This window comes from Lampris incognitus, chromosome 2 (genome assembly GCF_029633865.1).
Source record: "Lampris incognitus isolate fLamInc1 chromosome 2, fLamInc1.hap2, whole genome shotgun sequence".
NCBI classification, from domain to species: Eukaryota; Metazoa; Chordata; class Actinopteri; order Lampriformes; family Lampridae; genus Lampris; species Lampris incognitus.
In genome coordinates, this window is record NC_079212.1 from 101969918 (window position 1) to 101995522 (window position 25605).

The 25605-nt window shown below is 41.0% G+C and overlaps 1 protein-coding gene across 1 annotated transcript in view; it reads right to left on the reverse strand.

Moving 5' to 3' along the window:
• raly (RALY heterogeneous nuclear ribonucleoprotein) overlaps positions 1 to 16902 on the reverse strand; it is a 142872-nt gene extending 125970 nt beyond the window's left edge. Inside the window, exon 1 of the mRNA XM_056300895.1 lies at positions 16647 to 16902. Coding sequence (XP_056156870.1) covers positions 16647 to 16902 — 256 coding nt within the window. The remainder of the gene's footprint in view (positions 1 to 16646) is intronic.
• Positions 16903 to 25605: the final 8703 nt, after the last annotated feature.

A 25605-nucleotide genomic window follows, 5' to 3' on the forward strand; every position in this document is an offset into this window, starting at 1 on the left:
ATGTGGACATTTCTGGTTTGCAAATGATAAAATATTTTTCAGTTAGATATGGATTGCACATTTTACTCCTGCTTGAATAATATAAGAATAATATAATAATAGAAGACTCTCAAAATTATCATCTAATGAGTCCATCTTCAATGAAGCGGCACCCCCATACCAAGATGCATTACAAAAGAGCGGCTACAATTTTAAGCTCAAGTACAACCCACCATTAAATACTGACTGCCAGCAAATCAACAAACATAGCAGAAAATGAAACATCACCTGGTACAACCCACCCTACAGTGATACCCTGGCCACAGACATTGGTAAGCAGTTTTTTTTAACTTTTGGATAAGTGCTTTACCCCAGACCATCAACTGAGGAAGATATTCAGTAGGAACACCATCAAAATTACTTACAGCTGCATGCCTAATATTCAACAAATAATATCGTCCCACAACACAAAAAATCATGGACAAATCAATGACACCTTCAACACAATTGGACTCCCCCAGCTGCAACTGCCGTGTGAACGACTCATGCCCCCTCGAAAGAAAATGCCAGACAAAAGGAGTTATCTACCAAGCTATGGTGACGAGAAATGACAATGGCAAAATAGAGACACACTCACTGGCCACTTTATTAGGTACACCTTGCTAGTACCGGGTTGGACCCCCTTTTGCCTTCAGAACTGCCTTAATCCTTCGTGGCATAGATTCAACAAGGTACTGGAAACATTCCTCACAGAGTTTGGTCCATATTGACATGATAGCATCACGCAGTTGCTGCAGATTTGTCAGCTGCACATCCATGACGCGAATCTCCCGGTCCACCACATCCCAAAGGTGCTCTATTGGATTGAGATCTGGTGACTGTGGAGGCCATTTGAGTACAGTGAACTCATTGTCATGTTCAAGAAACCAGCCTGAGATGATTCGAGCTTTATGACATGGTGCGTTATCCTGCTGGAAGTAGCCATCAGAAGATGGGAACACTGTGGTCATAAAGGGATGGACATGGTCAGCAACAATACTCAGGTAGGCTGTGGCGTTGACACGATGCTCAATTGGTACTAAGGGGCCCAAAGTGTGCCAAGAAAATATCCCCCACACCATTACACCACCACCACCAGCCTGAACCGTTGATACAAGGCAGGATGGATCCATGCTTTCATGTTGTTGATGCCAAATTCTGACCCTACCATCCGAATGTCGCAGCAGAAATCGAGACTCATCACACCAGGCAACGTTTTTCCAATCTTCTATTGTCCAATTTTGGTGAGCCTGTGCGAACTGTAGCCTCAGTTTCCTGTTCTTAGCTGACAGGAGTGGCACCCGGTGTGGTCTTCTGCTGCTGTAGCCCATCTGCCTCAAGGTTCGACGTGTTGTGCGTTCAGAGATGCTCTTCTGCATACCTCGGTTGTAATGAGTGGTTATTTGAGTTACTGTTGCCTTTCTATCAGCTCGAACCAGTCTGGCCATTCTCCTCTGACCTCTGGCATCAACAAGGCATTTTCGCCCACAGAACTGCCGCTCACTGGATATTTTCTCTTTTTCGGACCATTCTCTGTAAACCCTAGAGATGGTTGTGCGTGAAAATCCCAGTAGATCAGCAGTTTCTGAAATACTCAGACCAGCCCGTCTGGCACCAACAACCATGCCACGTTCAAAGTCACTTAAATCACCTTTCTTCCCCATTCTGATGCTCGGTTTGAACTGCAGCAGATCGTCTTGACCATGTCTACATGCCTAAATGCATTGAGTTGTTGCCATGTGATTGGCTGATTAGAAATTTGTGTTAACGAGCAGTTGGACAGGTGTGCCTAATAAAGTGGCTGGTGAGTGTACGTCAGTCTGTCTCATAAATTCTTTATGCGAGACGCATGAAACAGGAAATCTGTTTCGTGCGTTTGCATTCTGCTCTCAGTGTTGCGGGATGCTGGAGCCTATCCCAGCAGTCATTGGGCAGCAGGCGGGGAGACACCATGGACAGGCCGCCAGGCCCTCACACACACACACACACACACACACACACACACACACACATATATATATATATATATATATATATATACACTACCGTTCAAAAGTTTGGGATCACCCAAACAATTTTGTGTTTTCCATGAAAAGTCACACTTATTCACCACCATATGTTGTGAAATGAATAGAAAATAGAGTCAAGACATTGACAAGGTTAGAAATAATGATTTGTATTTGAAATAAGATTTTTTTTACATCAAACTTTGCTTTCGTCAAAGAATCCTCCATTTGCAGCAATTACAGCATTGCAGACCTTTGGCATTCTAGCTGTTAATTTGTTGAGGTAATCTGGAGAAATTGCACCCCACGCTTCCAGAAGCAGCTCCCACAAGTTGGATTGGTTGGATGGGCACTTCTTTGAGCAGATTGAGTTTCTGGAGCATCACATTTGTGGGGTCAATTAAACGCTCAAAATGGCCTGAAAAAGAGAACTTTCATCTGAAACTCGACAGTCTATTCTTGTTCTTAGAAATGAAGGCTATTCCATGCGAGAAATTGCTAAGAAATTGAAGATTTCCTACACCGGTGTGTACTACTCCCTTCAGAGGACAGGACAAACAGGCTCTAACCAGAGTAGAAAAAGAAGTGGGAGGCCGCGTTGCACAACTGAGCAAGAAGATAAGTACATTAGAGTCTCTAGTTTGAGAAACAGACGCCTCACAGGTCCCCAACTGGCATCTTCATTAAATAGTACCTGTTAGAGCCTGTTTGTGCTGTCCTCTGAAGGGAGTAGTACACACCGGTGTAGGAAATCTTCAATTTCTTAGCAATTTCTCGCATGGAATAGCCTTCATTTCTAAGAACAAGAATAGACTGTCGAGTTTCAGATGAAAGTTCTCTTTTTCTGGCCATTTTGAGCGTTTAATTGACCCCACAAATGTGATGCTCCAGAAACTCAATCTGCTCAAAGAAGTGCCCATCCAACCAATCCAACTTGTGGGAGCTGCTTCTGGAAGCGCGGGGTGCAATTTCTCCAGATTACCTCAACAAATTAACAGCTAGAATGCCAAAGGTCTGCAATGCTGTAATTGCTGCAAATGGAGGATTCTTTGACGAAAGCAAAGTTTGATGTAAAAAAAATCTTATTTCAAATACAAATCATTATTTCTAACCTTGTCAATGTCTTGACTCTATTTTCTATTCATTTCACAACATATGGTGGTGAATAAGTGTGACTTTTCATGGAAAACACAAAATTGTTTGGGTGATCCCAAACTTTTGAACGGTAGTGTATATATATATATATATATATATATATATATATATATATATATATATATATATATATATATATATAATGAATGGTACAGGAACCAATATAGAACCCTGATGCACACCCTTATTTTCATTAAGAGGCTTTGGTTGAAAGTACAACACTAACGCATATTGCCCTTATATTGCCCTCACGTATGCATGGAAGATAATTAGCAAACCATTTAAAGGCTGTTTGGTTACAGCCAGTGTTAAAGAGACATTGTAATAAAAACTGTATCAAATGCCTTAAATATCTAAAATAAATAAATATATATATATACACTCACTGGCCACTTTATTAGGCACACCTGTCCAACAGCTTGTTAACGCAAATTTCTAATCAGCCAATCACATGGCAGCAACTCAATGCATTTAGGCATATAGACATGGTCAAGACGATCTGCTGCAGTTCAAACCGAGCATCAGAATGGGGAAGAAAGGTGATTTAAGTGACTTTGAACGTGGCATGGTTGTTGGTGCCAGACGGGCTGGTCTGAGTATTTCAGAAACTGCTGATCTACTGGGATTTTCACGTACAACCATCTCTAGAGTTTACAGAGAATGGTCCGAAAAAGAGAAAATATCCAGTGAGCGGCAGTTCTGTGGGCGAAAATGCCTTGCTGATGCCAGAGGTCAGAGGAGAATGGCCAGACTGGTTCGAGCTGATAGAAAGGCAACAGTAACTCAAATAACCACTCATTACAACCAAGGTATGCAGAAGAGCATCTCTGAACGCACAACACGTCGAACCTTGAGGCAGATGGGCTACAGCAGCAGAAGACCACACCGGGTGCCACTCCTGTCAGCTAAGAACAGGAAACTGAGGCTACACTTTGCACAGGCTCACCAAAATTGGACAATAGAAGATTGGAAAAACGTTGCCTGGTCTGATGAGTCTCGATTTCTGCTGCGACATTCGGATGGTAGGGTCAGAATTTGGCGTCAACAACATGAAAGCATGGATCCATCCTGCCTTGTATCAACGGTTCAGGCTGGTGGTGGTGGTGTAATGGTGTGGGGGATATTTTCTTGGCACACTTTGGGCCCCTTAGTACCAATTGAGCATCGTGTCAACGCCACAGCCTACCTGAGTATTGTTGCTGACCATGTCCATCCCTTTATGACCACAGTGTTCCCATCTTCTGATGGCTACTTCCAGCAGGATAACGCGCCATGTCATAAAGCTCGAATCATCTCAGACTGGTTTCTTGAACATGACAATGAGTTCACTGTACTCAAATGGCATCCACAGTCACCAGATCTCAATCCAATAGAGCACCTTTGGGATGTGGTGGACCGGGAGATTCGCATCATGGATGTGCAGCCGACAAATTTGCAGCAACTGCGTGATGCTATCATGTCAATATGGACCAAACTCTCTGAGGAATGTTTCCAGTACCTTGTTGAATCTATGCCACGAAGGATTAAGGCAGTTCTGAAGGCAAAAGGGGGTCCAACCCGGTACTAGCAAGGTGTACCTAATGAAGTGGCCAGTGAGTGTATATATTAGTAGCACAACACTGTCTCATTCCCAGACTACTCGTACCAATAGCAGGAATGGTATGATAACAAAACCCAGAGCTATAATGGGAGGTATGTAAAACTGAATTTTTGGCCCAAATTATTTTAGGTGGGAGTTGACAAAACCCTTTAAGATCCCTGCCAAGCATGACAGTCAAGAAATAGGCCAGTATTGTTCAGATCACTTACGGTACTTTTGTGCAGTGGAAGACTATTACAGTCTTTAAAAATTTAGGAATATTTACAATGCAAATATAAACTTAGTTGAGGATGTGAGAAAAATCAGCAACTATGACATGGGTTTTATTTCGTGTTTTTGTGTTTTTTTTTCTTTTTTCTCTTATTGTTCACAGTAGTTGAGTTTGTATTGAGCAGCACAACTTGCATTGAATTTGAACTATACAGTACAGTGAGAATTGAGTTTGAAATGTATAGCAGCTGAATAAATGTAAGAGTAGGTAAGAAGAGGTAGGAAAAAATAAGTGTATACTTCCTCCTACTGCTTTTCCAACATGTAACATATAATCTGATGTATATGGAGATTTGTTCACCGAGTTTGATGTGTGGATTTGTTGATCACTTCAGATTATTGGCAATGGTTTATCTGTATGTTATATCCTGCTTATTACATATTTGAAATAAATCATTCATTGATTCATTCATTCCCTCTCATTTCTTCTTTTCTCTTCTGTCTACTGCTCTTTCTTTCATGTTTTGACTTTTGCTTGTTCTCTGTTCTGACACTCCATCTCCTCTCTTGATGTCATTTTTCTGCCTCTTTCTGCCATGCTCTCATCAGCTATTAGCCATTTGTCTCCCTCATCACTCTTCTTTCCCTCCCTCTTCTGTCTCTGCTACACTATTTGTCATCATTGTCGAAGCGAAAATATGCTTCTTTGCTACCCTGTGGGAATATATCTATTTAACATGCTGGAGTAGCAGAGGTCAAAAGTCCCTGGGGTTACTTCTGGTTGATAGATTAGATTAGATTAGATTAGATTAGATTAGATTAGATTAGATTAGATAGCTAGGTAGATAACTAGATAGACAGACACAGACAGACAGCTAGACATATACAGTAGATAGACAGACAGACAGACAGACAGATAGATAGATAGATAGATAGATAGATAGATAGATAGATAGATAGATAGATAGATAGATAGATAGATAGATAGATAGATAGATAGATAGATAGATAGATAGATAGATAGATAGATAGCAACAAAGTCTCACCAGCTGACTCATTCAGTTAAATCAGCTCCCAAAAGAGTTTGGGCGGCACTAAATCTGCTGTCCACATACACTGAGACAGCCTTTCATCTCAGGGAGGAGAATAAAAGCCTACTTTTCATATTTAACCAACAACCCTCACTGCAGGTTCCTCAAACTTAGCAAATGCTGTGAAATGGCAGCTGCTCTGGGGTAAAACTATGTGAATGTAAATTATTGTGGCTGATGTTCTCTTGATTTAAAGCAATAATCCTAAAGATTCATATAGAGAAAATGTTCCTTTTGATAGTTTCTTTGAGGAATGGGCATTTTAAAAAAAATATGTATTCTTTATAAACTGCAATTATGCAAGGGGTTAACTGGGTAGTCTGAAAAAAAATCAAATGACCAAAGTGATGTAATTTAGATGGGATTTAGGAGGTTGGACTGTGTTGCAGGTGGTTTGCGCTTAAGACACTCATCCTGCTCATCCCCACTCTGCTCTGCTACCAGTTGCACTCAGAGAAAAAAAAAAAAAGCACCCCAACAAAAATACACTAGAGGTTCACTTCACCAACACCAATGTGAATAAATTATCAATAATAGCCTATTTTTGATTATATTAATTTAGGGACTTGAACTATTTTAAAGGCCTCATAAACAAGGTTCTGTTTGCAAATGTAAAGCTGGCATAAGTGAAGGGAGGCATTGTTGAGTATTAATATATATTCAATTGCAGAAACATTTTGTTTTTGCTTTCATTTTGATATTCATCTTAAAAGAGAATAACTGAGACAGTTATTTGTAATTTGTAAATCCTGCCGCTTACAGCAGTTCGCAGCCTTTAAAAAGCACAAACATTTCATAATGCTTCCTGGGAATGTGCCATCTGAGATTCCATAAGGAACGTTAAACCTCATAACAACCACCTGCTCATCGACTTAGTTTTGATTTTTATTTTAGATTTGTAAGAATCATTCTTAAAATTAGTATACTTAGAAACATGTTTATTATTTTATCATGAATGAGAGTTGTATGTGTCACACCTTTTCAGTAAAACTTCACTTCAATACAAAAATTGTTTTTTTGTTTAAACAACTAATATATTTGACTCTCTTTAGCACATTTGTACACACTTAAATGACTGGTCGATTTACCCCGCCCATCCGTACTAACTCCTTCCAGCAAATATAAAACACTCAGTAGTTCACAATTATCCAAATTACAAACACATTTGTCGCGGTATATTGAATGGTTAGTGTTGGGTAGAGCTTCCCTGTACTAATGATACAGACCATAGCATTTTACATCTTCACCATGCCAGCCAAATGTAGCGGAGTGCAGGTGGTAGCAGATCTGAAGAGGAGGTGAAGTACGTGTTACTGTATTCAAGATTCAAGATTTCAAGATTTAATTTACTGTTATGTTCATTATGTACCTGCGCACATAAATAAAAATGAAATGTTGTTTCTCCCAGACAACCCAGACAAATACACAGATATGGCAGAACAATCTCATTAAAGACCTTTACCAAAATATATTACAGCATCATTAGTCAAAACCAAGTACAACCATGTTCTATTTGTTTGGCAGTCAACAAAGTGCTGATATAAAGGAATGGGGAACTCACAATATCAATCCAAAAAAAAAAAAAGACTGTCATTGTTACTGTTTTGGATTTTCAAAGTTTAATAACTTTGTGGAAAAAAAAGAAAAGATACAGGCCTGCCGCTCCCTGAATGCCCATAAAATTGCATATATTTGCATTAAAATTAGTTTTAGATCAATCGCATAAAAAAAGTCACGATAAGATCTACCTAAAATGACCATGGGCGGTCAAAATGACCACCGGTTTTTAAACTCTATATTATGCCAAGATAAATTAATATGATAAAAACTGAGATTAATGCATTGCATATGTTAGTATGTCTATTAGGAAACGACTGACACCAAAATCAACATTTTAACAACTATAATATTATTTTTAAACAATTTAAACTCGAGAGAGACATGGGCGAACTTGAGTAGCAAAATTTAAAAAGTGAAAATATTACCTGAAAAACAAAACGGAGAACATATTACTAATCTAACAAACGTATCAAGGCCTATAAAACGTGAAATGTAAAAAACGAACTGAAAATAACTATTTATACAGTCCCAAACAACGACCGGGACTTTAAAAACTACTAGAACAACCATGGATGGTCATTTTGACCATTTTCGGTTTTCAAAGTTTAATAACTTTGTGAAAAAGATGCAGACCTGCTGCTCCCTGTATGCTCCTAAAACTGCATATGTTTGCATTAAAATTAGTTTTAGATCAATTGTGAAAAAAAAGTTATGATGACGTTGTTTGGGACTGTTTCAATGGTTATTTTCAGTTTTTTTTTTTTTTTTTTTTTTTACATGTCACGTTTTATAGGCCTTGTTACGTTTGTTAGATTAGCAATATGTGTTTTCCGTTTTGTTTTTCAGGTAATATTTTCACTTTTGCAATTTTGCTATTCAAGTTCGACCGTGTCTCTCTGAAGTCTAAATTGTTTAAAAATAGTATTAAAGTTGTTGAAATGTTAAGTTGGTGTCAGTCATTTCCTAACAGACATACTAACAAATGCAATGCATTAATATCTCAATTGAGTATTTATCTTGACAGAGTATAGATTTTAAAAACCGGCCATTAATTTGACTGCCCATGGTTGTTTTAGGTAGGAGTGAAATCCCGGTTGTTCTAAGTATTTCAATTGCACCTACATTTTCCATGTAATTTTATTACTTAAGTTCAGTGTAAAGGATCACATTAGATGCAATGTTTTTCCATCATGTGGAGTCAATGTGAATAAACTGAATAACTTAGTCAGATTTGACTAAATGTGTTAAAATAAAGTTATGCAAACTTATACATAAACTGTGTGTATTCAATTATTACATATAAGGTTAAGGGGAACTCTACATAAACTTAATGTGTTCATTCATGTAGCCTATTTCAAATTAGTTATTCTATCTCCTGTAATAAATAACAAAACACAACATAGTACAGTTCTGAAAAGTTTATTGGCAGATCCGTTAAAATGTATTACAAACATGGAATAAGCCAATAGTAACAACTACAAAGCTTTTTAACTCAATCTGATATACGTAACCTAAACAATGAAAAATGCAAATGTGTAAAATTCAACATCTAGGAATGTGAATTACAGAAACATCTGACATTTTAAAGACACAAGGCTTTCCATGCTGTTAATACCACCAATGACACATTCAGATAGTCAGTGCTCACAGTCTTTGAGATAATTCTTGCAGAATGGGAACAAGTCACACATGATAAAAATGATCAAGGCAAAAGGCCTTTAGGTTTATACTTTAATACTTGCATGAAAAAGGACCTTTCCATATACAGATTTATCATTAAGATAGTAGCATGCAATCTCAATGCAAAAATAGCAAAAGGCTCAAAGAGCAGTCTGCTCCATCAAATTACACATAACAATGATGATAGCAATGAAAGATGCCATAAAAAAAAGAAGACAAAACTGAGCTCTTACAGTCATCAAAATGGCAAAGTCCACCCGGTCAAAATGTTGCTAGCTTAACTGTCCAGTGCTGTACTTGTGAGCTCACCGAAGCATCTTAATTTCAAATGCTTGGCCCTTTGGGGACAGTTTGTTGCCATCCAAGTTCATCAATACTTTCTGGAAGAACTCAAATGTGAATGAGTTCCTGGGGTTAGCTCAGGTGGAGTGTGTAAATCAGTCCAAAAAGCATGGCACATGCACAGCAGTTCCACACCCTTGTTTCCCACTCCAACATCCTGTGGCTTGTCTTCTTCAGCACCCTCATTGCATATCATGTAAAGCCCCATGGCGGTCTGTGCAATCTCTCGCTCAGCTTCTTCACCATTGACATTCTAATGGTAGGAAACAAATTGACCGTTTTAAAATAAAGAAATCTTCACAAATTTAATGTTGAAAGCGCACAGTAAAATGCATTACTAACCAAGTATTCTTTGACGAGTGTGATGCTGTCCTCACTGAGGTACACAGACAGGCTTCTGAGGACTCAGTCCCTCTTCAGGTCAATGTCATCACTCTGCAAAAGAAGGAATATTAAAGTGACATGGAAGTACAGTAACACATTAGCCTATGTATGTTCTTGAGCTCAGGTCTATATTAGGACACTCTGCACTTGAGTCACACTACAGACCTTAAAGCTACACTGAAGTTTAGTAACACTGTAGTGTGAATCAAGGTTAGAACAGCAGCTATACGCAGAATACTTTTGAAAAGTAACAGTGGTGTTTAATCGGAACCACACTACAAGTATTCTGAAGACATAAACCCTGGAATTTGATTTTCAAGTGTGAATCCTTAACCTAGGGGTAACTGTCAGGCATGGGGCATAAAGTTGCAAAAATGTTGTTAAATCCTACTTATTTTTTTCAGACTCTACCTCTATATGCTAATTTGCACAGACCAGATTTGCAAATAACTCTACTTGCACATAATCTATTTATATTCAAAGTTGCCCCTTATCTTTCTTGTACCTAATTTTCAATATAGTTTTGACTTTTTTTAAAACATATTTTTATACCTTGTTTGTTGTATTTTTGCACTACACCACAGACAGACACCTAAGTATTTCACTGTGCGTTGTACTGTGTGTGATTGTGTATGTGACCAATAAAATTTAATTTGAAGTACACATTGAGAGTCAGGTTTCATTAGCCCAGAATGCCAAGTGTGAAAAAGACTATCAGGATCACTGATCTATGATATACGCTGGATGGATAACACAATAACAGACTGCTCACTAAGGGTGAAGCCACCAGCCGCCGCTAGAAATAAGTAACTGTTACAGCAGTATGCAAATGAGATACTTCAATTTTATTTGAGTAGTTCTTGAACCACTTAGGTGATAATATTGAAGTCAAGTAACAGTTGTTTTTTGTTTTTTTTGTTTTTTTACTTCAGTAGGATATTCTTGTACTCTTACTACCAGTTTGTTACATATATGGTAGAACAGAACCTGATGAGCTAATCAATAATTCCAACTGCCCTCCTAGATGCTAACCATAACCTCGTCTTTTACCTTATACTTCAATACAGTGATTTTTATTTTTTTTTGTTTTATATATATATGTATATATTTTTTTTATACACACACACATATATTATACACACACACTATATATATATTATATATAATACACTGCTCAAAAAAATAAAGGGAACACCTAAAAACACAATATAGACCTCGATGAATGAAATATTTCAGCTGAAAATCTTTATTCATTAGACAGAGGAATGTGTTTAGAGCAAAATAACCTAAGAATGATCAATGGAAATCAAAATCATTAGCCCATTAAGGTCTGGATTCAGAATCATACTCAAAATCAAAGTGGAAAATGAGAACATAGGCTGATCCAACTTCTGTGGAAATTCTTCAAGACGATTCAAAATGAGGCTCAGTAGTGTGTGTGGCTTCCACGTGCCTGTATGCACTCCCTACAACGTCTGGGCATGCTCCTGATGAGACGACGGATGGTCTCCTGAGGGATCTCCTCCCAGACCTGGATCAGGGCATCGGTCAACTCCTGGACAGTCTGTAGTGCGACATCGCGTTGGCGGAGGGTACGAGACATGATGTCCCAGAGGTGCTCGATTGGATTCAGGTCTGGGGAACGTGCAGGCCAGTCCATAGCATCAATGCCCTCGACATACAGGAACTGCTGAGACACTCTGGCCACATGAGGACGAGCATTGTCATGCATGAGCAGGAACCCAGGGCCCACTGCACCAGCATATGGTCTGACAATGGGTCTGAGGATCTCATCCCGGTATCTAATGGCAGTCATGGTACCTCTGGCTAGCACGTAGAGGTCTGTGCGGCCCTCCAAGGATATGCCTCCCCAGACCATCACTGACCCACCGCCAAACCGGTCATGCTGGAGGATGTTGCAGGCAGCAGAACGTTCTCCACAGCGTCTCCAGACTCTCTCACGTCTGTCACATGTGTTCAGTGTGAACCTGCTCTCATCTGTGAAGAGCACAGGGCGCCAATGGCGAATCTACCAACCAAGATGTTCTCTGGCAAAGGTCAATCGGGCTGCACGGTGTTGGGCTGAGCACAGGCCCCAATTGTGGACGTCGGGCCCTCATACCATCCTCATGCATTCTGTTTCTCACTGTTTGAGCAGAAACCTGCATATTAGTGGCCTGTTGAAGGTCGTTTTGTAGGGCTCCGGCAGTGCTCCTCCTGTTCCTCCTTGCACAAAGGACCAGATAGCGGTCCTGCTGCGGGGTTGTTGTCCTCCTGCGGCCCCCTCCACGTCTCCTGGTGTACTGGCCTGTCTCCTGGTACCTCCTCCATGCTCTGGACACTGTGCTGGGAGACACATCAAATCTTCTTGCCACAGCACGCATTGATGTGCCATCCTGGATGAGCTGCACTACCTGAGCAACTTCTGTAGGTTGCAGATACCGCCTCATGCCATCTCTAGTGGTGAGGGCACTAGCAAAATGAAAAACTAACCAAAGACCGGCCAGAAAAGATGAGGACAGGCAAATGGTCTGTGGCCACCACCTGCAAATCCATTCCTTTTATAGGGGTTGTCTTGCAAATTGTCTAATTTCCACCAGGTGGAAATTAGACAATTTACCAACAGGTGAAATTGATTCACAAATCTGTGTTGCTTCCTAACTGGACAGGTTGATATCTCAAAACTGTGATTGACTTGGAGCTACATTAGAAAGCTTATGTGTTCCCTTTATTTTTTTGAGCAGTGTATATATATATATATATATATATTTTTTTTTTTTCTGCAGTTATGACTGTATGATCAAGACCATCTCGTGGTTGTGGTGAGATTCAAAACCTTTCAAAAACGTTTGTTCTCACTATCATCATTCCCTCTTTTCATTCACTTTCTAGGACCAACACTAGTCTCTCTGCCTGATCTGAGTCAACTGTAGAAAGGGTGGCGACATTTTTTTCTTTTCAAATGTTCCCCCTTTTTGTCCGCAATTGTATCTGGCCAATTACCCCAGTCTTTTTGAGTTGTCCCGGTCGCTGCTCCACCCCCTCTCTGCCGATCCGGGGGGACGCCCCGACCGACCAGAGGAGGCGCTAGTGAGGCGACCTGGACAAATACCCAAATCCGACTTCCCACCCCTAGACACGGCCAGTTGTGTCTGTAGGGATGCCCGACCAAGCCGGAGGTAACACGGGGATTCGACCCGGCGATCGAGTGTTGGTAGGCAACGGAATAGACCGCTACGTTACCCGGACGCTGGGTAGCGGCATCATGTATTCTGGTATGAGTCTTGAAAGTACACGAGAACTCGATCACATTTCGCAAATCATTTACTGCTGATTTCAGCACAGGAGAATTGGAGGAACTCTGGACAAACCAAACATAATAACCTCTGTCTTTATTTTCATAATATAGTAAAGCTGGGGAAACTTTATGCTCACGCATGCGTGATCTATCTATAGTTGACTCATTATCGGGTAGCAACATGGTCAAAAGCTATTAAAAGTATTTTGATATTCCAAAAAAAATGTAAAAGTTCTGTCTGGATTGCAGTCACAACAGGAAGTGTTGCTTATTCTTGTCGCTGCCCAATCTGAGTCTGGTCCACACCGCTTACCTCTACCTGTGCGGGACAGCTACCTTGCTGAACTGCTGCGGCTAGCATGCATGTGGTGTCCACACGGACAACACTGCTACTGCCAGACCTATCTCTCTACACTGAGTTTACATTTGATAATGTTCATCAATAATCGAATGTTTCATTCCAATATAATGTAATGAGATGTGGAGCTTGATCAGTCCATCACCTCTAGCTGCCCCTCCCCACACAGCAAAGCAACCTCCATATCGACCAACCCCACATCTCATTACAATACATTTAATTTATATTTAGTTTAGACAGGAAAAAAGTTAATGTGCACAATTGTAAAAAAAAAAATGTTGAACGTCTGTGACATTCTACAGATATAGAGATTGAAAGTATAGTGAAAGGTGCGAGTATGTAATGTTGCTGGTATGATGTCAGTACAACTACATCAGATCATGTTCACTGTCTATTTTGCCGAGAGCCACGCGCCTCATGCAGAGAAAGTAGGCTCGATGCTCAGACTCTCATGCGCCACTACCACGCGGGCTGTGTCTGCTCTAAGCTGTTAACACGGGGGCCAAAATGAAAAGCTAGAGGTTTCCGCTGCTCAGGTGGGCAATGTAACCCAGCGCAGCGTCGGATGCGACAGGGAGACAAACCTTCACGTTAGCCAAAAAACCAGCAGCATACCCTCTGACAGTCAGACATGTCTCGAGACGTCCCCCCTTTGCTGAAGAAGTCCGCTATTCACTGTTACGTCACAGCAGGGCGAGGAGAGGGGAGGAACCTGCTAGGAAAAGAAGCTCTCCTTCCACAAACACACTGACATTATAGCTAATGGCAAATGGACCGTTTAACAAACTTGACAAGATTTATGGGACAAAAATGAACTATCGTTTAAAAATCCAGTATCATTAAATTTGATAACGCAGGCCATCCTGCATTCTCAGACACTTGCTAGCTAACCTAAACTCATCGACTTCTCAAAATATAAACAGCAAAACAATATCCGTTTTTGTAAAACATAAAGCATGTTTTAAACACATACTTGTCATATTATGTATTGCTACATCAAAACACAACAGATGGCAAATGATCGAACTTACCTGCTAATCTTCACGCCACATTTGCCCCGCTGAGTCAAAATGCCCCGTGCCAGTCCACATGCCACACCCAGGTCTCAGGGCTCGTGGCAGCAAGGGGGGTGACGTCCCCTTTTACTCTCGCACATCCGCATCGCCTGCTTTTGGATCTAAAATGAATCTTCTATAGTTTGCTCGATTCATTTACAATCAGTTTATACTGAGCAGATTTATATCATGTTTGATTATTTGAATAAATATACTTTTGATTTTCTATATTTCAATTATGTTTTACTTGAAAATATTGCTTCATGTTTATGTGGGCCAAGAATCGTTTTTTGTTGTTTTTTTTTGGAGTGGGGTTGTAGCATTAGATGAGATGATACTAAAGGATATTAGCTTTGAGATAGACAGAGACAGATAGAGTGACAGACAGGTAGATTCAATTTTAATTAGATTAAGGTAATTTAATTGCAACTATCATACAAACACCTTCATCAAAGTACCCTAATCAAATTAAGGTCTAAATCAATGCAAGAATAATTCAATTAATGGAGCTAGATTTTTCAGCAGTCATTAGATTTACTGTACTTTGTTTACACCCTAATCAGAGTTCTTTTGGACACGCACCAAGTCTCTCAAATGGCATCTGATCCGGAAATGATAGACAAAGGACAACATGGTGAGCAGCAGTAAACAACGATTAAGAAAAGGAAACCACATACTCGTAATTCTGATGCAGTATTAGTTCAGCAACCTGAGTTCCCCTCTTCAGGATATTCTTCGGGATAAAATAGGTGTGTGCTTGCCTTTACTTACTCTTTCATGACAGATCCTGTTAGCCAGCACCTTACAAATACGCGAGTGTGTTGTCTCCCTTCAGAGCAGCAGTAAACAAACACCTTCTGGAGAGACACTGAAATAACGATTGCTCTCTTAAATGAAGGAGCTTAATATCCTCAAGTTACTCACCCAAATCAATAAAGACTGCAAGTAAACAAACTGAGTTTCATGACCACTTGTCCTTTTAAACTTCATATTCTCAATATCTTAACTATAGGTCAGATTTTTAAAGTTTATAAGTGGGTAAAATGCAGCATGTCGTGGCAGTGTTATTTTGAGTAGTAGGAGTTCCCCGTTTCAGACAGCTTCACTGCTGCTGCTATACGAGCAAGAACAAATGTATGATGTAAAATATTAAATCTTAAAATGTGCCATAAGCTGTTGCTAAGGATGTTATAGCGCCTTTGACATAATTTATGGATGTAGCTGTGGCCCTACCATGGGTTTATTTCACCCTGTTGATAATTACATGGTGTTTTTACAGATTTAGGCTGTAGATAATGTCTACCCAACTCTTTGTACAAAACTCCAGCAAGGCTGTGAGTTTATTCCATGCCTCTCCAGCATCAGTGCCACTATCTTAGGATATGGACCCTTGCCCACTACAGCAAACTGCAGCATAAATCTGACTGGTGGTTCTGTAATTTTACTTTAGAGGCACTCTTAAACTTTGCACCTAAATCCCAAATGCTACTTTAATGGACCTTCTCGTGGCCCTTGGTAAAAGACTGTGGTAGTACTAGCCAGCCCCTAGTCGTCAACAGAAAATATGGTAATTCTGGTCAGCTACCAGTTGACCACAGCAGCAGATTATAGTGTCAAGGGGAAGTTCTATTTGTTTGAAACTACAACGCTTAATCAGGTAAGTGCTGAAAAAGACCATGTGTCCTCAACTGTCTTTCCCCTGGATGAATATATTTGTGTGTGTGTGTATATATATATATATATCACACTTCTATAAATGTCCATCGAGAGAAAATCTCTTATTACATATCCCAGTCGAGGGAAAAATGGCGCCTGAAAATTTGGATTCCCAGAAAAACATGTGTTGAAACAAGTATACAAAGTTTGTGCAAAAGGCCGCAAAAACTCACCCAATGTCTGTCCAGCCAATACTCTGCCGTTCTCTCCAATCACGGCTCCCCTCGCGTGTCTCTCACTGGCGTACTGCACAAATGCGTAACCCTTGTGCACCGAGCATCCCAGCACACGGCCATACTTTGCGAAGATGGTCTCCACATCGGACTTCTTGACCACAGCTGTGTTGAGGTTGCCTATGAACACCCGTGAGTTGAGGGACTTGGGGTCATTCTTGTTGGTCACGTTGCTCGTCTGGACTTTCAGCGACATAGCGAAGAGACAGCCGGACCAACGGATGGAAGGGAGAGGGGGAGCTGAAATGACAAGAGAAAGCCAGCTTTATTATAGAACTTAAAGAATAAGGCATACCGTGAAGCTTATTTTAAAATCTGAACCCCAAAACACGCTGAGTCTGTTTTGTTGGCCAGGTGTGGGGACACTTTTTTTTTTTATTTCCCCCCTTTTTCTCCCCAATTGTATCCAGCCAATTACCCCACTCTTCTAAGCCATCCCGGTCGCTGCTCCACCCCATCTGCCGATTAAGGGAGGGCTGCAGACTACCACATGCCTCCTCTGATAGATGTGGAGTCACCAGCCGCTTCTTTTCACCTGACAGTGAGGAGTTTCACCAGGGGGGACGTAGCACATGAGAAGATCACGCTATTCCCCCCAGTTCCCCCTCCCCCCCGAACAGGCACCCCGACCATCCAGAGGAGGCACTAGTACAGCGACCAGGACTCATACCCACATCCAGCTTCCCACCCGCAGATACGGCGAATTGTGTCTGTTGGGATGCCCGACCAAGCCGGAGGTAACACGGGGAATCCCCGTGAAAGAGAAAGAGAAAGAGAAATTCAAGCTGTCTTGTCTTCAAATTTACTGAGTAAACCTCATAAGCAGCAGCTGAACATTTTTCCATTGATCCAGAGAGAGAGAGAGTATGGCAAATGAATGAAGTTGAACTTCAACGTCTCTCCAGAGAAGGGCCAGATGGCTTGGTGGTGGGAGGAGGAACACTAGCAATGGACAGGAGCTAAACATGTGTGAGTAGATCCATAGCATGCAGACAAGAAATCTCCAAGTCTCTGGCAAAATGATCAAGACGAAGGCTTAAGAAATCTATGCTACAGTGAGTGACAGCTGGGGCTTTGCTATTAGCATGGGTTATGAGTAAAATAACTGGTAAAATAACTGGCTACGAGTATAATACTCATAGCCTCCTGTGAACTTTTTTCCCATTTATTTATTCCTTTTATTTTGATGTATTTTGCCCAACAAATTCCAGACTACAGCCCAGGATTCAGCTATTATTTTTCCAGGGTAGCCTATCATTAGCCTAGAGCCGATAAAAGCTTGGTGTATGTCCAGTTTCATTATTTGTTGAATACATATTTCTGGTATGTTGTTCAAACAATGCAAATGAGGCATCAGCAATTTGCTGTTACATCATAATATAGTTTGGTATGTAGCCTACCTTTTTTTTGTGGTTTTTTTACATGTTGATTGAAACCAGTGAAATCGCTAACTATGGATTCTTCTGCCAACTCTCCAGTGAAAAACATATCACGTCTCACTCCCACATGTGTGTTAATACTACACATTTTTTTTCCCCAATTGCATTTTATTGAAATGCTACTATATGGTTTAACAGCTTCACTGACCTAGGTGTCTATCTGCACAGCAGTGATTAGTGAACATTATGTCTGTTTTTATTCACTAACCATAGCCTACACCTCAGCGAGATTTAAGCCTTTCATTAGTAACACAAATCATAGAATGCACAACCTCGTCCTGCAATTTTTCTTTTTTACTTTTCTATACTTTCTGTCTAAGAATGGATTTTATAGATCTAAAGGTTAAGGATTCTTCATTTATATGTGATTTGATAACCTAATTTTAAATCTGGTAATATCTGTATACTGGTTTAAACAAACAGTGTGATAGTTTTTTTCTACTTTTTACTGAGAAAGAATTTTGTGGAAAAGGAATGAATGGCCTGTCCCACATAAAAGCCTCCCCCCAAATACAGCCTTGGTCAGGTCTCTGTTCATGACTGAAGCAAATAAAAGCCCGGGGTAATAATTGTAGATTTACCCGTCCATCTGCTTCTCTATGGAAAACTTTGGTTTAAAAGGGAAAAGAGATAGAAACAAAAGAGGAGAGGAACAAATACAGATATAAAAGTAGGTAAAACTGCAATATGTTTCATATCTTTGGATATTCTCTCCACCATAGGCACTTTATCGCCTTTTATTTCACTTGTATAAATCAATCCTTGTGTATATATCTGAAGATTGTTGTGTTATGGCGTTATTCCATGTTAAGTATACTGAGAGAGCCATGAAACCGGAGTCAAATTCCATGTATGTGCAAACCAACATGGCCAATAAGCATGATTCCGATCAAACAAGTTGAACCAGACATCCTCAGTTCTGCTCTGATCACCTGGCAGTCAGGCAGAAGAGTGTTTGAAAAGCAAAATGTGTTTTGTATCTTCTCTTTCCATATACCCTCAGTCTTCATGAATAATGAAGACAAGCTGAGAAAAACATGAGACTGTGGGAGAAGGGTGAAGACAGAAGAAGAGAGGCGCTATAAGTGAGTAATGGAGTAAAGATGAGAAGGCAGAGAAGGAGAAGAAAGTGAACAATGAGAGAAGAGCTGGAGGGAACAGAGGATAGAATAGAGATAGGAGGTGAGGGCACAGAGGGGACTAGGTTGATATTGTGGTTGGGAGGGAAGAGACATAAAGAGGGAATTAATGGAGGAATGAAGTAAGGATAGGAGATGACGGGAGTTTTTTTTTATTTTTATTTTGTAAGGGACAATATACATGAATCAGTATTCGAAATAAATGTAAATGTATCCGAGTTAGCTAGACTATGATGTTTGTGGATGACATTGTGATCTGTAGCGAGAGTAGGGTGCAGGTCGAGGAGAGCATGGAGAGGTGGAGGTATGCACTGGAGAGAAGAGGAATCAAAGTCAGTAGGAGCAAGACGGAATATGCGTGAATGAGAGGGAGGACAACAGAATGGTGAGGATGCAAGGAGTGGAAGTGGTGAAGGCATATGAGTTTAAATACTTGGGGTCAACTGTCCAAAGTAACGGGGAGTGCAGAAGAGGGGTGAAGAAGAGCATGCAGACAGGGTGGAGAAGAGTGTCAGGAGTGATTTGCGACAGAAGGTACCAGCAAGAGTTAAAGGAAAGGTTTACAAGATGGCTGTGAGACCAGCTATGTTATATAGTTTGGAGACAGTGGCACTGACAAAAAGACAGGAGGTGGAGCTGGAGGTGGCAGAGTTGAAGATGCTAAGGTTTTCATTGGGAGCGATGAAGAAGGACAGGTTTAGGAACGATTATGTTAAAGGGACCACTCAGGTTGGATGGTTTGGAGACAAAGCAAGAGAGGCAAGATTGAGATGACTTGGACAGTGTGGAGGAGAGATGCTGGGTGTATTGGGAGAGGGATGCTGAATATGGAGCTGCCAGGAAAGAGGAAAAGAGGAATGTCAAAGAGGAGGTTTATGGATGTGGTGAGGGAGGTCATGCAGGTGGCTGGTGTGACAGAGGAGGATGCAGAGGACAGGAAGAAATGGAAACGGATGATCCGCTGTGGCGACCCCTAACGGGGAAACAGCCGAAAGTAGTAGTAGTAGTAGTAGTACTAGTAGTAGTAGTATCCGAGTTAGCTAAGATGTTAGTTTCCATTGGCAGTCCCTTTGTCTGATGTTGTTAGGCATCGGGCAAAAAATAGATAAATAAATAAATCCAATCTGTAAACACACAACACAGTTGATATACAATACAAGTTGAGGGAAATGGAGGAAGAGAAGAGGATGTGAGGGAAGGAGAGACAGACACTGCAAAGAGAAAAAGCAGAACTAAAGCACAAACTCTGCCAAGTTCCACAGTTGATGTAGCATCCAGGTTTAATCATCTGTTTACACCATGTTTAAAGAGGTAGTAAACCTTTAAATCCATTTTTCAACTGAGAGCATGTTGTAATGATCCTAGAGTGGTGAAACTGATCACCCTCATGAAAAAAAAAAAGAAAAAAGAAGAAGCATCACACGGTCGCCTTGAAGTAGAAAATCCATTACTTTTCTTCCAGGGTACAACACACGTTGCAATCAGCTGCAAGATTTGCCAATGTAATACCAGGGGATTTAAAGATGCTTAGATCAATATTACAAAGGCGACACATGCGGGGTCCAAATGCTAGACAAATAAAATATGAGGCGAGTAGAAAGGTGATATGCTGGCGTTAACCAACTGAACTATCTGGGTAGACTTGTGAGAAGCTGTGCAAGGTGTTGTACTGTCTGACCCACACTGCCGTCACTGTCCTCTTCATACACACCACTTTTATAGCCTTTTTCAAATGTGAGCATGCAGAGACAGACTTAAAATAAGTGCTTAGTTACTTCTTAACAGTGTATATATTTTTTTTGGGGGGGGGGGATTTTTCCAATTTTCCAATTACCCCACTCATCCGAGCCATCCCGGTCACTGCTGCACCCCCTCTGCCGATCTGGGAAGGGCTGCTGCAGATTACCACATGCCTTGTCCAATACACGTGGAGTCGCCAGCTGCTTCTTTTCACCTGACAGTGAGGAGTTTTGCCAGGGGGACGTAACGCATGGGAGGAGTACCCTATTCCCCCCAGTCCCCCCCGAACAGGCGCCCCGACCAACCAGAGGAAGCGCTAGTGCAGCGACCAACCAGGACACATACCCACATCAGCTTCCCACCCGCAGACACAGCCAATTTTGTCTGTAGGGACGCCCGACCAAGCCGGAGGCAACACGGGGATTCGAACCAGTGATCCCCTGTGTTGGTAGGCAATGGAATAGAGCGCTCCACTACCCGGACGCAAATAGTGTATAATTTAACATTAATATGTTTAGTGTTTATTCCTATTTTATATTACTAAGTATCATTTTGGGCAATAGCAGGTAAAGCAATGACATGCAGCATTTCAAGTTAAACTCACTCACATATTTAACCTCTATTTTAATCAATGCTACATCTCAGTTGGTTGGAGGATGGACAGAACTATGTCAAAAACCTTGACCTGACCACAAATATCACCAAGCCAATGACCTGCAAGGACAATAATAAAACTGTCAATTTTGTGGGACGTATGTCAGAAAATGTCCAACATTTGTGGTTCACCTTTGAAAGTTAATAGTAACTTAATTATCCAAAGGAGTTGAATCGAGTGCAACTGGACTTGGTATATATCCGTGAAGACGTTTCGCCTCTCATCCAAGAGGCTTCATCAGTTCGTGCCTTTCTGACTAGACCAAGCTAGTCTGACTGGCTGATGACGAGACTCAGAATTTATCCTCTAGGAGCCGTTGTCAGAGCTATAGATGTCCATGGCTCTTTGTGTTGCGATGTTTACCAACGCCCGTCACTAACACAGCCATAGATATGAGTGGCTCTTTTGTGTACCGATGTTTGGCCGCGCCCGTCGTTATCGGAGCTATTGATACGCATGGCTCTCCTGTGCTCCGATGTCCAGCCGCGCCCGTCGCCATCGGAGCTATTGATTTGCATTTGTTTAGCAGCGACGGTCGTTGGGGGTGTTAGTTTCGACTTCATTATTCAGTGGTCATGAGAGTTGTTGGAGCTGTTAGTGACCGACTGTTGTTCTTGGAGGCTAGGCTTCTTGAGTCTCCTGGGTAGAGATGAAAGGACGGCTTTGTAAGTGGGAGATAGGTGGTGTCGCAGACCTCCTCCTCTGTTCATCGGAACACAAAGAGCCATGGACATCTAGCTCTGACAACGACTCCTGGAGGATAAATTCTGAGTCTCATCACCAGCCAGTCAGACTAGCTTGGTCTAGCCAGAAAGGCACGAACTGAGGAAGCCTCTTGGATGAGAGGCGAAACGTCTACACGGATATATACCAAGTCCAGTTGCACTTGATTCAACTCCTTTGGATAACCATGACCTGGATGAATGAGAACATTCACAGACATAGTAACTTAATTGATCCCCCCCCCCAGTTGTATTCGGCCAATTACCCCACTCTTCCGAGCCATCCCAATCTCTGCTCCACCCCCTCTGCTGATCCAGGGAGGGCTGCAGACTACAACACGCCTCCTCCGATACATGTGGAGTCACCAGCCTCTTCTTTTCACTGGACAGTGAAAAGTTTCACCAGGGGACGTAGCATGTGGGAGGATCACACTATTCCCCCCCAGTCCCCCCCGAACATGTGCCCCAACCGACCAGAGGAGGTGCTAGTGCAGTGACCAGGACACATACCCACATCTGGCTTCCCACCTGCAGACACGGCCAGTTGTGTCTGTAGGGACGCTCAACTAAGCCGGAGGTAACACAGGGATTCGAACCTGCGATCCCCGTGTTGGTAGGCAACGGAATAAACTGCCACGCCACCTGGACGCCCTTAATTTTTTTTTTTTTTAGTTTGCACCTCTTTATTTGAATAATTTCTGTAAAACCAAAATTCAAAATGAACAAATACAATTGCACACCTACCTCTCACGTGAAAAGAGACTACACAATGTGTCACAGACTGTGTCTGTTTTGAGCATGTGATGATAGCTTGTTTAGCACGCGCAATATCATTTACACATCTAGCCTACCTAATTAACGTTAGAAAAATAAAATCAAGCAAGCAAGCATGAGTTACACACATAAAGGTGGATGTAAAAAGAGGAAGGAGAGTAAGGAAAAAAAGGAAAGCTGCAATGTGTGCTGCGTGCGTGCCAAACCATGCAATCTACCAGGTTATGAGTCTGATGTGTGCTCCCGTTACTGTCGAATAACAAGGCTATTAGCTATATTACAGCCTAGTTGATTTGTTGACTTGTTTCATTGCCTTGTCGACTGATTTGATTTAGAGACCGTCTGTTTGGGCTTCCGAACTCTGTCCGTGGTGCGTCCGCTCTCCGTGGTTCTGAAGTGTAGCCAATCTTTGATGTACTGACCTTTACAATAACTAATCTGTGTAAACTGTGTCTGTTACTTTGATATTTCTATTTTATTTGTTATATTTTATGCTGTGAAGCACTTTGTGATTGTATATCTGTGAAAGGTGCTATACAAATAAATTACTAAAATTACTTACTAAACCCACCTATGGTGGTGGTGGTGTGTGTGTGGCGTTAACCTTATGTCAGCTGATAAATTGTGGACAGAAGAATGCACCAACAGTGTTTACAAACGTGCGCGTTCACAATAAAAAAATGCCGTATTAAAAATGTGCACAATAACCTAAAAGTTGATCATTCATAGAGTTGGATTTGCAATTGTGAGATCCCCAGAAGTTGTTTTTAGTGTTTTTGTCATCATTTTGTATGCCTTTCTGGCCCGCCGATCCGTCACCCAGAGCTTAAAACATCCCCGGTGTGAATTTAGGGCTCGATTGCAGTCGGTTTTTGTGCGTTTCTTGCTGGTTGTGGAGTTGGGTACTTGGAGTGATGACAGAATGGCATGGGAAGGTCCTGCGCTCCAGAAAGTGCCCACAGGTTCTAAAATATGAAGTAAATTTTAAGGCTTGTATAGTGAACACATTTAATATTTCTGTACCAGTAATTTTACTGAAATAATTTTAATTCATTCTGCGGTGTGTTTTCCATGTTAAAAGACAAACAACAAACCGATTGTTCTAGAACGTGTAAGAAAGAATCTGTCAATCATGTTGCATTCGATTTTTGGCGTCGTGCCTAATAAAAGGCCGCACAGCGGCGATCGAGTCAGTTGGTGATTCGCGGTGGACAGAACAGGTCAGACTCCCGAGTCGCAGACAGAGAAGTACGAAAGGAAAGATGAAGCAGGACGACGTTCACCACCAAGGACACGAAAACGCAAGAGCTGGTCTGAACCAAGAGTCCGGTCAGCAGGTAAAAACAGGCCAAGCCATTTTAAGTTAATTAATTTGTTTACTTTGCATATTTAATTTGATTATCTGCCATTTTCCATTTTCACTCGTATAAGTATAAATTATATAAGGATGTATGTTTCACTTAACGACTGAATGTCTGAAAATTTTGGACTGTATGTTGATAACGTAAAAAAAAACCAAAAAAAACGAAAAAACGGGCCAAGCCAGACAGATGTCAAGTAGTACCGGCTGCAGCCTGCCGGAATGCGGAGTTGGACGTCCTGTCTGTCCAGCCGCGCCCACATTCATTATGACTCCGTGCTTCGCTCCCAAGCCCACATCGATTACCCAATGCGCTTTTGATTTAGCATTTTACCCCACAGGTCCAGCCCCAAAACCTGTTAGCTTTTACTAATATCTGCACAATGGCAGCAGTTATTGTGCATGTTGGCTCAGTGAAAAGCCTGGTTTATACTCCGTCACACGACGGCGACGCTGCAGCTCTTTTTTTTCTTTATTGAACAAAACATATAAACAAGAAAATATTACATCACAATAGGACATAAAGTAGTTACAAAAATATAAATTATTTCACAATTAAAATTTACATATCCATAAAAAAGACAAAATAAAAAAGCTTGAGATACAGGATTTAAGTTAAATTATATTCTTCACATAGTCTTCTGGTTTTGCTGGCTTTAGGATTCATACATTTTTTTAAAGATCCTAAATAGGATGAAAGAAGTGCTTTGAATACACTAATGTTTGGACGCTGGTGTGCAAATTTGGTACAATGAATATGAAATTTAGCAAATATTAATAGAAGGTTGATAATATACATTTTTTCTGAACTTATTTCCTCATTTTGTGACAGACCAAATAAAACATGTTGGATGTTCAGTTTACAAGAGTCAATTTTGTTATTTATGAGATTATTTAGATCAATCCAAAAAACATGAGCGTAAGTACAATCCCAAAATAAATGACATATGGTTTCATCCACATTGCCACAAAAGGAACAGAGTGTGTCAATATTAATCTTGTATTTTACAAGAAGGGACTTGACTGGATAACATCTGTGAAGCAGTTTAAATGTAACTTCTCGTACCTTA